This window comes from Pholis gunnellus (assembly GCF_910591455.1).
Source record: "Pholis gunnellus genome assembly, chromosome: 13".
NCBI classification, from domain to species: Eukaryota; Metazoa; Chordata; class Actinopteri; order Perciformes; family Pholidae; genus Pholis; species Pholis gunnellus.
Genome location: NC_136540.1, coordinates 18,331,339 through 18,347,164, shown reverse-complemented (window position 1 = coordinate 18,347,164; position 15,826 = coordinate 18,331,339). Strand labels below are relative to the sequence as shown.

The 15,826-nt window shown below is 41.2% G+C and overlaps 1 protein-coding gene across 3 annotated transcripts in view; it reads right to left on the bottom strand.

Annotated features, from left to right (window-relative positions):
- Positions 1-814: 814 nt before the first annotated feature.
- specc1 (sperm antigen with calponin homology and coiled-coil domains 1) overlaps positions 815-15,826 on the bottom strand; it is a 63,148-nt gene continuing 48,136 nt past the window's right edge. For all 3 annotated transcript variants that reach the window (XM_079171674.1, XM_079171675.1, XM_079171676.1), the window contains 3 exons: positions 7,920-8,036; positions 4,157-4,216; positions 815-2,027 (listed from right to left, as the gene is read on the bottom strand). In XM_079171674.1, the coding sequence (XP_079027800.1) occupies positions 1,938-2,027; positions 4,157-4,216; positions 7,920-8,036 (267 nt within the window). In that variant the 3' untranslated portion in view covers positions 815-1,937. The remainder of the gene's footprint in view (positions 2,028-4,156; positions 4,217-7,919; positions 8,037-15,826) is intronic.

Below are 15,826 nucleotides of genomic sequence, written 5' to 3'. Positions count from 1 at the left end.
GTTATGAAGAAACGCAGCACAAGAAAGGGGTAAAGGAAAGAAATCCCTCAATTACACAGAGAAACCACGCCCCAAACACAGACGCGCGCACGCGGTTGCAAGTTGCGCGATGTGGGTGGAATCCCAAACGAGCGTACCGCTGTGCGTAATTACGCGCCAATTTAACACCGTTCAATGACGCCTCCACGTGCTTTCCGTTTAATGTAAATGCTGTCGTGTTTGTACAGCACACACACACACACATGTGCTTCCGCACTGCTCACAGACACGCCGCTGAATATGGTTTTAATTAGACGGAAATTGCGGAGTTTTTGCTCCCCACGCGAGAGAGGAGTGGAGGCAAAAGCAACCAAAACAACTCGATTTACTCACGTTTTTAATGTTTCGCTTTCCTTTCGCTTTTGGCGACACATGAGATCAGTATATATGATCATCAGATATATGATATATGAGATCAGATGTATATGAACATTAGTTTTAAAGAGGAAACCCAAACTAAGTTTGATTCTCTTCAGACCCATTTTATTGCGTTAAGATATTTCCATTATTTTTTACCTGCTGCCGAAATGTGTTTAAGTAGAACAGGTGTGATGTGATGAGCAGGCAACACTTTTCCAGTCAGTGTTCCCACATGCCCAAATGTTTCACAAGCCTGGCACAGAGTGGAAAAGTTTAACCTCAACTAGAGCGACACAGCAATACTCACACAGCTGCTTCAACTCAGCATCTTTGTGTCAAAAGTTTAAAAAAAGTGAATCATTTCACAATCCTTTATTGAGCAATATCCATCCGCCAGGACTCCAAATCTGACATCAGTAAATAGAAAACTGCACACTCTCTCACTTTTCAGGATGACAGTCTTGTAAATAAATAAATAACACTTTAATCTTCCCAACACACTCTTCTCTGACATGTAAAAGTCATCATCTCCTTCAAAATGTAACATGACAACGCCAAATATGTATATTTTGCAAAGCAGCCGCAGTACCATAGTTGTTGAGACGGTCTTGATGGAAAACGTGAAGAAAACACAGGAGGGCACGACACGATGGTTCCATTCTGCCAATCCTTAAATCCTATTTAGTTTCGCACCACACATGGCAGCTGGGGTTTGTTTGATTTCTATTCGGAAGAATGCACCCAAAGGTGAAAAATATAAAGGCTTCAGTTCTACTCAAACCCGTCAGTTGAAAATACTCTCTGCTCTGCAAAGTACAACTCCAACTCAGTATATGAGAGTTGATCCAGTTCTTTAAAGCAACATTTCAGCAAACGGAACAAAATTTACCGTAAGTTTGGTTTCACACAGCTTCCCTCGTGACTGCCTGTTGCTCAGTGGAAGTAGACGCCACACGGAGCACCCAGACAGCAGCTCAGGCTACACTGTCATCATGCATAGATGGTCTTGAACAAGTTGTGTCTTGGAAGAAGATTTGGCACATATTGAGAACGACCAGAACCAGAGCATTGGATTCACAAACACTGATAATTAGCAAATAATGGAAAAATATCTTTTGTATATGTATTTTTGTCTATTCTTTCAGAGTCAATGGAGAGAAAAGAATGTGTTCTGAATCCTCTCTTAGTCATGCTGCCACAAGGCTTGGAAAGTATTTTCACCATAATGTATTAGTCTGCTCTCATTGGTTTGTGAATCAGATGCTCAATTGACACTTGAAGCTGGTAAGAAGGTCATTCCTGTTTCCTGACTGCAGTCTTTGTCAATGTGGGCCTCAGCGCTCACAGTAGTGTCCCGTTAAGAAAAGAGAAGAGAGCAGCTCCGTGACTGTTTGAAACCTCTCACAAACGTAGAATTCCTCAGTCATGTCCCTGGTGTCAGTGAGCAGCATTCGGTCTGTCTGGAAGGTAAATGTAGACATAAAAGTGCTCCAGTGCCTCCGCTTCATCGGCCTCCAGCTCCTCTCTCCCCACGTCGGTCAGGTCTCAAAGTACTTGTAGATCTGAGAGACGTACTGCATGACGCTCTGCCAGTCCGGCCGGTCCGTCTTCATCAGCTCCTCCATGTCCTGTTTAGAACCGGAAGAGGAGTGAATGAACAACGACAGAGAGTTCAGGTGTGAGTTATTGGTGTTTGGATTGTAATCTGTTTGAGTCAGGCCAATCAGAGCTAAAGATGCTGCAATAGATCTGATCTGATCTGTTTTTATGTAAATATCTAATGTGAGCAGCATTCAAGTCACTGCAGAGAAGAGCGTCTGCCATATCTCATGAATATGGATGTTAAAAGATTTTCAGAATTACCGCATCCAATCACCTTTAAACACGAGAACGTAGAACAAACACGCAACCAGTGCAAGCTCACGTCACACAGACAGACACGACCCCAAATAATGTAATCATTTGCAAGAATCACTGTTGATTCAATCACTCATTGAGGAAATAGATAAGACAGGTGGCCAATGAGGTGTTTGAGGGGATTTACATTTGTTTTTCAGTTCTAAATGGTTTCTTATTTACATGCTTTTTGTGGACTTTCATTTTCCTTTTGTATTAATTTTTTATTTTGTGTTTTAGACTACTATTACATAAAGTATTCAGTATGTGTTTCAGAAAATGTGCTGAAGCTACTGTGTGCTTCAAATGAACTCTAAATCCTGACCCGACGGTGATGAGTCAGACAGTGAGCCAGGCTTTCACATGACTCCACATGGAGCCGGCGTCACAGCAGCTTCCCGTAGCGCAGATGTATACAGAGCTTCAGTCCAGTCACTCCCATGATGTCTCAACCTCCTAACGGGACGATGATCAGCTACTCTCTGTGTCTAATGCTTCTGTTTATGCTGCAGAGCAAGAAGCAGTTGAAAAGTGGAAAGTCATTGACATGGGAACTAGCTTCCCATGTCAATCTTGCAACCGCAACCACAACCAAATTAATAAGAAGTGTGACCTTTGGTCTCAGAGAAACATTGAAGCCTAATTCACTTCCCTGATAACGTCTTCCACATTTAGAGCAAACTGTTCGACAGTCAGAGAGAATGAATATCCAACAGATTGTTTGCAGCAGACCCTCGGCAGAGTCGAGAGTGAACTGTTGAGTTTAGCTTCTTTCACACGAGACATTTCTGAATCCGTCTGTGCTTTTCTCAGCGGTTTGAAGTGGGCGGGGCTCAGTTAAGAAAAAGGTGATGTCACGTACTTTGCAGCACCAACGAGGATCAAACAAAACATTTCAGTCAAAATCTGATGAGAGGTAATGTGGTTGTTTGCTCGTGTTGCTAGGCTACAGTCAATCCAATCTGATCAAACCACACCCACACAGTCCTGATGAAGAGTATTAGGTCAGCTTGTGACAGTTATTTAAGCTTTCAATAAACAAAATAACTTTTAACTTTTCGATTGTTTCTCATCTAGTATTCAATATGTTATAGAGAAACTATTTATTTTAAAACATTTTTTAAACTCCAACCTAAAAAGAATAGTTTGACATGTTGGGAAATGCTGTACGCTTATTTACAACTTTTGGAAGGATTTCTATGAAAATGGTGTCCACACATTTATGTCCCCCTCATAGCGTCACTGGCATGGCTCTCGTTACACAAGTGTCTGTACGCATCAAACAAAAGAGACGCGTTAATGCGTGAGCTTTATAGGTGCTTTCTTAACAACCTATGGACAGACTCGAGCTAGCCAATACCCCCTGCTTCCATTCTTTATGCTAAGCTAAGCTAACAGCTTCCAGACTCTAGCTTTGTGCTTGACAGATATGACGGTATCTATTTTTAAACTCTAAGCAAGAATGTGATGAAGCGAATGTGCCAAAATGTTTGGACTATTCCTTGAAGAGAAGGACAGCTCCCTCCACATTTGCTACCATAAGCCCGTTAGCCCGTTGCACTGCTTCACTATGATCATACTTTGTTCACTGCATCACACAACATGGAGGGATTTTATGCTCACATAAGTCATTTCTGGGGAGGGATGCGAATGTTATCACAAACAAACTAAGCTAATCAAAGTCAAGTTGTATCTGAATCATGTATTGGAGGAGGAAAAGTGGTCAGATTAAATGGTTGTGGGGCATCTCACATCCTGAAATGTGCTGTTTACAGTTGTCTAATCAAAGGGTCTTTCTGTGTTATCTCTCTGTCTGTGTGTGTGTTTGTGTGTGTGTGAGGTCTGTGGCAGCTCAACTCACCAGAGAGGGTTTGATCCCGATGCTCTCGGCGGCCTGGAAAGCCAGGGTCAGATTCCGGTCCTGAAGAAAAACAAATCATTGGGTGTTCAGACCCCGTCATCCCGCGACACCACACACGGAGGTTTGAACGGCAACAAATACAACGTGTAAACCCCTCCAGACACCTAAGAGACAGTCTGCAACATATGCGAACCATAGCTTGTTTGCATGAGCCTTTCAGTGTGTTATATTATCCACCATGTTTATTTGAAGTGCAAAGCTATACTGTGACATCAACATCCCCATGAAGTCGATTCCTTTAGAATTAGCCCTAATTCTCCTTATGTCGACTTTTGTATCATTAATTCTCCTACAGAACAAAATCCAAACAGACATGAGACACTTGACATCATGGATGATGTAGCTGTAGAACAATTTCTCCCTTATTTGACCTAAAATATAAGTCCAACTGTGATGTTGTTTGCTTAAAAACATCTCTGTTAAAGGGCATAGGAGGGCAGTAATGGGATTACTGGAAGAACAGATTATACTGGGAAGAGGTTGGGTGTTTGGGCCTCAGGAAAAGTCACTCAGCAAGAGTTATTAAAGCCAACAGGGGTCTATTTAATTATTCAGAGAGATGTCTCTGTCATCAGCTCCGTGTTACACACACCTATATCACTAATTCGTCACGTAGGATATGTCGGGCCTGGTTGGAGGTGTTCGTCGATTGTCTATTGTTTTAATGTCGCGGCAGGCTGAAAGACCCGCAGTCCCCGGAGGGGAACTATGTTACAGGTACTGTATATACCACCTGCATGTCCACAGAGGAACACATGAGGCTGAACATACACTTTGTTTGCTCTACTCACAAATCAGACAGGACATTCTCTTCAGGTTCAAATATATTCACAGCGGTACTTAATTAAATACAGACTGAGCTCTGGCTCTTATGAAACAAATGCAAATCTGCCATCTCTGATATAATGTTGTATCAATTCAACATAATTGAGCAAAGCAGCCAGTCAGTGTTGTGGTAACCTTCAAAGGGCTCTGCGTCATCCACTAGACTCTGATGTTTCTTAACATCTTTATGGCTTATTATACGATGACTTCTTTATGGACCTTTTCATGACAGACTATACTGTAACTTTTTAATGACATACTTTACTTTGACTTATTTATGACATACTATGTTATGCCTTTTCATATTTTTGAACATATTTTTTACATAGTATACTGTGACTTTTTTCAACAAACTATACTGTGATTTTTTACAACATAATATACTATGACTTTTTTATGACTTTTACTCTGCCTACTATTACAAAGTCTTTTTCCAACAAAGACACCATCAGGAAAAGGCCCAGCGGAGGATGTGCCTCCTGCGCTGGCTCAGGACGTTCAGCCTGCTTCCAGAGCTGCTGATGCAGTTCTATACTGCAATCAACCCGTATTTTCCCTGCACGTCCATCGGTGTGTGGTTTGGATAAGCCATCAAACAGGCCATGAGCAGACTACAACAAACAGTCAGGAATGCAGAGAAAGTCACTGATGCGAGCATGCCCTCAATGCCGGGCTTAGACACCTCCAGAGTAAAGAAATGGCAGAAAATAACACTGCAGACCATTCACACTGTGGACACAAGCTGTTTCTGCTTATCCCGTCTTGTAGACAACACAGAGAACTGTCTGTAAAACAACCAGACACAAATGATGAACAGTTGAACCAGTTATATAGTGTCAACATCGTTTATAAATACACTATATATTTCATAGTTTAAATATCCACTGTTCTTTGTGTGTGAGTATCATCAGTACCCACATTGCTGTATACTTTGTATATTCTGTCATATCCTTACGTACCTCATGCATGTAAAGCAATCGGTTACATGAATCATTCCATATTTATTCCAAAACATGTTGCACTCTGCACCATTGTAGTTTATATTTCGATCTGTACATATTAGTCCCAAGTCATATGTTTATAGTAGTCAAATGTGTATGTTTACCTTATTCAGCGTTGTTGTCCCTGTTTTTAGCCGTATGTCTATTTCTGTTCATGTATTGTAAGCAGTGAAATACCGTCAATGTCCTTGACACTTGACCATTAAAATTGATTCTTCGGTTTCTGATTTTTTAAGATCATTCTATAATATAACTTTTGCAACATACATACTAGACTTTTTTGTAATTACTATCCTGTGAACTTTTTACGACATTTTTAACATACTACACTATGGATTTTGTGGATGTGCTATAACTTTTTTTTGACATACTACAATCTGACTTTTGACAACATACTAAACTATGACTAAACTAAAACATACTAAACTATGACTTTTTACTTTATTGAACATACAATGCTATGCAAATCTACAACTGCTTTCGAAATAATACATTATGACTTTTTAATGACTTTAAAAATATAATATAGGACGACTTTTTAATTACTATTTCTCAACCTACTATACTATGACATTTTTTAATGACTCTTTCTGACATTATACGATGACTTTTTTCGATTTATACTACGACTTTTTTGGCGTACTATACTGGGACTTTTTTAGATTTTGTAACCACCTTTACGGCACTCGTTCAGCGGTCCAGGAAACAAACCAACCAATTACATGTGTTGTAAATCACATCACGTGACGCTACTCAGCCAATCAAATATGTGTATTCTGATAAACGTCCTGACTCGAGTAAGATTTACACACGGGGGAGACGGGGCAAAAGACAGAGTAGTTGGAGAATAATACGTGAGTAAGAAGTTATTTCACATGGCGTTCTCCGAAAAGAGAAATTTGCTCAGCGAGACCCAAGAATGGACAGACTTTTAAGAGTTAATGAGGCTGAAACAAGTCGTTTCAACAACCACAGGTTTAGAAGGTGAGAAGAATATAATACCGTGGCTTTCACTTCAAACCTGAATTTAAAGCTGCAGGGCAAAGACAATTCAGTAAAGTCATTTTTCTTAAATCAAGTATTTTATTTGAAGTTAAACTTTTTTCAAAAGCTTTCTGTTATGTAATTTATTCTTTAATACAGACCTTATTTTACTTGAAACGAGAGAAAATCATTGATTTATTATTAGATTATGTATTATTTATAATTCATTCACTTCAATTTAAAAACTGACAATAACTATTGTTGAGATATTTTTCAATCGAACTTTCTCTATTTGATTTGACATTCAGTTGTTGACTACATACAGACGTTAATACAACTGCTAGGTTACTCCAATAATTATGGCACTAAATCATAGAGCAAGTTAGACCTCGTTGAATTTTAATTGAATACCTCTGGAATAGTATGTCGAAAAAAGTCAGATATAGTTTATCAAAAAATATTTATTATTGACGTTTTTTGACGTACTAGAACATGACTTTATTATGACTTTTTTCGATAAATTAATACATTTTTTCTCTACATGCTAGACCATGACTTTAGACATACTATACAATGACTATTTTGGACACAGTAAACTATGACTTTTTAAACACACTATAATATGATTTCTTTTGACATGACATACTATACAATTACATTTTGTTATGACAGTATACATCCCAATTTTTATGAAAATGCTATTCTCTGACTTTTTCTTATTTTTATGACATACTGCTTTTATCACTTCTTATGATATACTACACCATGACATTGTTATGACATACTATACTATGACTTTTATGACATGCTATACTGTGAAAAGATATACTATGATTTTTCCACGACATGCGAGATAGGACTTGAGTGTGTGCAATCTTCCTGTAATTTTCTACCTTATCTTGACTGATGAGTTCATGGTAAGGGATGTGGGCGGGCAGATATGTGTGCAAGAGGGCACAGAAAGCCAAGCCGTCACTCCAACTGTTGCTGAAGTTGGTCACATCAATATTCTGTAGACAGCAAAGAAGGGGACAGGTCAAAATCAATATCACATAATGATAATGAGCTTAAAGTGCCGATAATTTGTGTAAGAGAGCAAATAGCCTCTTTACAACATAAACTGGCCATTAAAAAAATCCATTAAGTCATAGAACCACAGGAAACACAATGAAAATTCAAATGTAATGCTATTGTATGCTGTTCTGGGTCGTATTTCCTTTGGAGGATGTTGGGAGGTTCTTCTTCTTGGACCCCATTTCAGCCTCCAATGTTCTTTCTAATCTCTCCCCTGTGTGAGGAATGTGCATAGCAGCACGTTCAGTCTGTTGTGTTTTTGTGTGTGTGTGTGTGTGTGTGTTTGTGTGTGTGTGTGTGTGTGTGTGTGTGCTTTTCACAGAGCATCGTCAGCCCACACTCTGTTTATAGCGTATTCAAGGTCTGATAAGAGTTGACAGTTCAGAGGAAAGACACCCTCCGGGCCATTGTTTGGCATTGCAGGCTCACTGTTAGATAGATAAGTTGTTTCCGGTGTCTTCTCATTTATCCCTCTCATGAGCTTTGGGAGTTTGGCTTCATAGGACTCCCATATACCGAACCACACACTGAACCAGAGGAAGTTACAGTTTGGCTATAAACCAGGTTTTGAAAATTTGACCTGTTGATGGCAAGAGATTACTCTTCATTTCATCCTCTGGGGAAGATGAATGTCTGTACCAAATTCCATGGCAATCCATCCAATTGCTGTTGAGACATTTCACAAAGAAACTAAAATATGAACTTCATGGTGGTGCTACAGGAAAAGTTAGAGATTATTCTCTGAGGGCAATGAATGTCAGTATAAAATATCACGACAAACCATTCAATAGTTGTTGAGATATTTGAGTTTGGATCAATTGGTGGACGGACCAAAAAGCCAACATTGCATTGCTAAAAGTGATATATTACATTTTATTACACTATTTTCTGATTGTGGCCCGGTGTGTGCAGACTTAAACCCCTGTTTGCATTAAATTGCTTCTCCATTGATATCTATTGTCATGCAGATGTGTGTGGTACAGCCCCAGCTGTGAGCTGAGTTGTGTCTTTCTAGATAAGAGAAGAAGCCCTGCCATACTGTTACCATACTGAAAAAAGCAGAAAGACAGAAAACAACAAGAAAGTTAAATGTGCACTTATTTAAGACTTATTAAAAAGGGATTACATTTTTTTTTTTGTATTGTTTGGGATAAACTGCACTGCATAAAAGATCTTTGGGTACATCTTTGTGTCCGTGCACAAAGCATTGGCTATAGTGAGATGCTACAGATTGGAAATGCAGCATGTGTTGTTTACTGCTGCTCTGAGCCGGTGGTCTTCAATGCTGGCCCTGAGACCCAGAGCTAATCTAACCGTAAATGAGACGCCAGCGCAATGTAATGTATTACCTGATATGAACTCTGGTAAAAATCACAGCTTTAAGTCACTGCAGTAATGACTATCCCCTGAGCTACTAGGAACTGTTATTTCTGTGAAAAGTGCAGCCAATCATTGTTGTCCGACTTGAGTCATCAGGGGAAGTCACAGAGCATTTGTGGTCACAATGATATACGAGGGAGCAGCTGGTTCATCCGAATGAAGCCAAACAGGAAGCCTAAGCCTGGGCTCAGGCTTTGTTCACGTTCAATATTATTTGTCAGGTGTGTGATAAAGAATCACCCCAATCAATCACAAACTTATGATTATCATAAGGGAAACAATCATCAAAAGAATATTTTTAAAGAAAACTCCCATCATTATATACTAAAAAAACACTCAGACACTAGCATGTACTACAGTATGAATTAACAGCAATGTTTTACTTCAAGGCAAAAAGCGATCTCTATTCTGCAGATAACATTTTGGTCATCTAACGCTTTCATATAACAGAGGCTGAGAATGAGGATGTTGATGAGAATGAGAGTATTTGGATGCTCGAGTCTCCTCTCCATCAGTCAATGCCTTTCTATTATGTCTGGAGGGCAGACCTGTGCAGTCATGTCATCCCACATTCTTCTCATAACTCCCCCCGTCTCTCTCTCTGGCTCATCAACAGCACTATGAGCACTGTGTGTGTGTGCTAATCGTGCAGACTGACATATACACACACACACACATACACACACAAACACACACAGAGGGCTAGATAGGGGTTGATCAGACCCCAGAGACTTTGAGACCAAGATAGACAATGACAAATAAGCTGATAAGAGAGGCTGCGACGTGCAGTTTGTATGTGTATATAGGTGTGTGTGTGTGTGTGTGTGTGCGTAAGAGTGTGTGTCTGGGTGATCTGAGGTGATTGCTTATCTGTATCATAATGCTGCTGTAGCGAACAAATTTCCCCTTGCAGGATTAATAAAGTATCTATCTATCTCTCTAATCCAGGCCAGGGCAGGTAGGATGGAGTTCAGGGTGGGAGATGAAAGGGGAAAGGGGTTGCGTGTGGGAGCTGGGCTTCGTTCAGGGTAGAAAGAGAGGGAGAGGCATGAATGCTAAAACAGCAGTGGACAACAACAGCTCTCTGGGAGCCGGCTCAGAAAAGCAAACACAGCATCAAGCGACAGGAAGCGTCTCACTCGGCACAAAAGGCAGAGCCGTGGCTTTTTAGGGCTCAGAGAAAGAGAATATATGAGAGAGAAGCAGGGGATTGTACAGAGGATGACTGGACAGAGAAAAAAAAAGAGTTAATGTTAAGTGGATCTGTATAGGCCTATATGCTGCATTGGTCTGCCTCCAAGTGGGAAGCAGATACGTTCTATGGTAGCATCAGTAGATGCATTTCAAGTGACAATGAGCCTTGAAAGTTTCATCAGGTAACAAAATGTCGACAAAACCATAAGACTAGAAGAGGCCCATGCTACAGAGCAGATTCTCTGCCTTTTAATGGTGCACATGCAATAAAAGCATGCAGCAAAAATATAAGCAGCTACTGTAGAAACTGCTCGTGGAAAAGTGGAAAAAGTGGTGGGAAGTTTGTGTAGACTTAATGTAATATTTACTTTCTATATCGGTCACAAAACATTATTTTGAGTCAGAAAAGAGTGTCCACTTTCCCAGAGCCAAAGACGCTGTCTTCAAATAACTTGTTTTGTCAGATAGTTATTATTCTAAAAGAGAAAATGCATTAAACAATTAATCGATCGTCAAAAATGTTCCCGGTTATTTTTCTATCGACCAACTAATCAATGAATCGATTAATCGAGTAATCATTTCAGACCTACATGGGACTTAAGCTGCAGAGGACATTAAAGACAAAGGACAGCATGAGCTCTGTTGTAAACCGTTTGGAGAAGGAATTCACAGACGAGCTGGACACGAGCCAATCACTGAAAGCAACACCGACGGCAATTTAACAGTGTGTGCAGCAATGGGAGTTAAGCGTGTGTGCACTCTGCTGCCACATGTAGAGCTACTGGACTGGTGTCTCTTCCAGAAACATGGAGTTGAGCCCCTCTGCTGTCATGCTCCCATGACACTTGGCACCCTGATGTCAACGTGCCATTATCGCAATGTTGAGCTCCCACTTACAGATCAAGAATGTCAAAAAAAACACGAAGCACAATGCAACATGCAGCGAGTGAGCAGCGAGGGATGGAGGATATCTGTGACACACACAGCTTGTTAAAAAGACATCAGTCCAAAGAGTGAAAGCAGGAGACATCATGCCCGAGAGCCATCTGACTGATGAGCTAGTCTCAGTGTATTTCCTGTCTCAGGATCTCTCCGCCTCACCTCGAATGAGTAGGGCAACCCGGAGACAAACGACCCAGAATGAAATGTGAGAAACAAAATGAAAATAAAAGAAAGAACAGAAAGAATAGAGGAGGAGAAAAAAAACTTAAATGAGATAGAAAGGTTGAAATGGAGTAACAAAGAGAGAGAGAGAGAGACAGAGAGAGAGACAGAGAGAGAGAGACAGACAGACAGACAGACAGAGAGAGAGAGAGAGAGAGAGAGACAGACAGAGACAGAGACAGACAGACAGAGACAGAGACAGACAGACAGAGAGACAGACAGACAGAGAGACAGACAGACAGAGAGACAGACAGACAGAGAGAGAGAGAGAGACAGCGAAGGGAGGACGCCTTAATGTACCATGCAATGAATCATAGTCATGAGCAGTGACAGGCTGAAAGCCAGGGCAGGCGGGACTATGGAGGAAAAGACAGGGCAACAGGGAAGGTCACAGAGCTGCTGGAGCTAGATAGTGCTGCTTTCCACAGACTCAGCCTGTCTCCACATAGGATCAGCTGATGCCCTGTGACAGATCTGCTTTTGACGGAAAAAATGTTCACCTGTGAAAATAACATAGCCTGTATTTATATCATTATAATCTAAAGGAGACCTCTGAGCCAAACATAATCATAGCTGTACCATTGATTTACTTTCACTCTTCAACTCAATTCTAATTTTGAGACTTAGTATCGTGGATCACTATATTGTGTTCAAAGTGATCCAACCGCCTCTAGTCCTTCTACTGAGCTAGGCTGTCCACATCCTGGACCTCTGTACTGTCAGACATAACCATTCAGCACAACCACTTGCCAGATGTTCAGGGTTACTCAATATGTTTTGGTTTTTTTTGCACTTAAGCCCAGACAAACCTCAAGTTTCTAAATTTGAACAAGTTATCGTTTAGTTATCATGATTATTGATAATTTGAATAATAAAAAACAACACAGTACATGTATTAATAGCAACTGTATTTTACACTGATGATCTCACTTACAGCACCATTACTGTTAATCCTACATTGTTAATATATACATTAATGGCTAATCTTTGAACTCCAAACCTCTTCCCCTCCTCGATGTCTGACCTCCATTCCACACTCGCTTTGGGGTTCATTCCTGTCCCTTCAATGGCTTTGTGCGAGTGTGTGGGAGTGTGTGTGTGCGCGCGTGTGTGAGTGAGTTTCCCAGACGTGGCCGGATGAGCTGTGCTCTCAGGCCCAGCTGAGCCTTTGCTCATTGTTCCCATCTTGAACAAACAGCGTATTTATTTTTGTTTGGCTTCTATGGTTAATTGAGAAAAAAAAAAGAGTTTAAAAAGTGTCCAGAGCTGTCCTAAATTAAGACATCAAAGAGCCTGATAAATATACAGTAGGAGGCTAGAGTGTTTAGAGAGCAGGAAAAAGTTACAGATATAGAAGTCACAAAACATCCAGCTCCAGGCCGTACAGCAACGTGTTCATTTGAGCCGGATCTTACAAACTGCCTTAAAAACCAGCGTAAGAGAAGTTGTTCAAAAGCGGTCTTGAGTTTCAAGTCCGTGTCCATTCCAGCGCTGACGAGCACAGAATCCCTTGTGAATAAACAATTTCCTGTCAGAGGCCACTTCTCTCCCACAGGGCAGAGTCAATCAGAGTGAGCTTAAGGTCTTCGCCGATCGATCTGTGCTTCCCAGAATCTGACATTTGTAGTGTCGGAGCTTAACTGGACTCACACATCCTCCGCGTTGTGAGTGTTTTACACAGGTCACGTATTCAGCTGCTCGTAGGACCTCTGCGTTACTGGAGTTTGGAGGCAGCTGTTGGGTGAACACACCCTTTCAAACACCGCATTCTGCCTCAGGGGTTCATGGGCTCTTCTCCATGGTGATGGCACAGCCGTCCTATCCATCCTATGCGTGTTTTTCTTTCCCTAACCGTGTTAGCTGTCACAGTTCATCCAGGGACAAGATCCACATGGCAAACAATGCACCAACACATCCATACACACGTCCATACACACACATGGCTCCACAGGATGCATAAGGCACTTAGGCCATGGTTGCTGCTTTCCTCATGTTTTCTTCCCCATGTCCCCTAAATGCATTAAAGAGGCAGATAAGCATGCATTTGCAGAACCACACCTTACCTCACATGGATCAACAAGAAGACGCTTCATTCTTCTTTTTTTTAGTCCATCACAACCTACACTGGTGGTCGAATTTAATCTTCTCATTGTGATGAGTACAAGCACTCATCTCTCTCATCCCTTTATTGATCACAGTCAACAGGCGAAGTGTGACTCCATGGCTTTGTGTCCAGCTATAATCACAGAGATTTATTGTGCCCTCGGCAGCTATTTGCATCTAAACATCAAATAACCTCCCGGCGTGCTTACAATAGCTCCGGTTTTCAGTTTCACTTTAATTACGCTGCTGTTTGACCAAAAGGTCCGACAACAATGGGACTGTAATAACAACTGGCACAGGGCTGACCCCGTCGGCTTTGTCCCCGTCTCACACAGCAGCATTTCTGACTCCACGCTGGCAGATGAGCACGATATAAGAGCTTTGTTATCAAAGTAAACAGCTGCCTCTTCCAAGTAACCATTAATTATGTAGCCTGAAGAGGTCAAGCGTAAATTACAACTGGGTCACTCCAAACTTAAGAGCCAATTAGTGTTGAGTTATTACCTCTTTGACCTTAGTTCACAGCAGAGAAGGGAGGAACTGCAAATTGCATATGGGTGTATTGATAAAACTTAACCTCCCTGACCTTTATTAGAGCAGAACACAAGCATGACAGAGATAAAGAAAGACAAAGGCAACCTGGATGTCGCTGTATTTCAGGCGACCGTCGCCGTCTCTGTCCTGGAGCTACAAACCACGGTGACAAGTCAGGCGGTCTCTGGGCATTAGGCCTGTAATTAGTGGCTTCCATGTGGACGGTGGCCTTATAACACTGTAACAGCGTGACCTTTCACCAGACAGATGAAGCGCAACACGTCGTCCTCGGACAGTAACCTTTTGCCGAAAGCTTGCCAGACTCAAGCGTGGGCCTGTGGCCACTCTTGTTCTGGTGCAGACTCAGCTGGGCTCCATCTACTGTAAGAGACGCACGAGCACTATATGAGACACACGCAAAAATACAGTGCACATCCACGGATCATAGAAATCTGAAATCCCTGTGGAAGGTGCTGGAATTTTACCATAAAAAGCAAAAATCCCAAGAGGTCAAACGAAGCCTCTCTCGTATAGCTCTGCTGGGAAACTCAAATTTATGTACAGAATTTGGGGTTACAGGGTCTTTTGCTCAAAAGATCTCAGATGTCTCAACGTATTAGGGCATCTTTGACTCATGTGCTTCTCTTAATCTACCTCTTTGTGCTTTATGCCGATGAACAGTCGTATACTGTACCTCGCATTCTGAACACATTCTTGAGTGTATTACGTAATGTTAAGAAGATCCATCTATCGACAGATATAAAAGCAACCTGTCCTTGTTTATTTGTAAACTTGTGTATGGACGTTGTGAGCAAAGTGAAACCCGGAGTCAAATCCCTTGTATGCGTACGCATACATGGCCAATAAAGCTGATTCTGATTCTTCTTCCTTTTAGATATCAGGTTTGTGAAAAACCCACACAAGTTCCAGCCACAGGTTCAGTGGGAGCTCATCCATTAGAAATTAATTAGATATGCAAATATACATGCATCATGATGAACTGCTCTTAAAGCAATACAGTAATGTGCAGTCACACTTGTTCTAAAAATAGACTTTTTTTTTTAATGGTTAACTGCCTAATAGTCTGTGAATGATTTCCGTTACAGGTCAGGCACGTGGCACAAACACGAATGATCACAGCTCGAATCACGGAGCAGTTCCTCCAGGAGGGGACTGGTTATTCCACAGACTGAAACTCTCCTAGTTGCCAAATCGTCTTACTGCATTCCTGATACTTGCAAATAATCACACTGTGTTGCTAAGCCCTTTGTGAGAGGGGATCATAGATTCCATACCTAAATGGAAATGAGGCTCCATTCAGGGTTTCATGTCGCTGGACCCAACTGTCCTG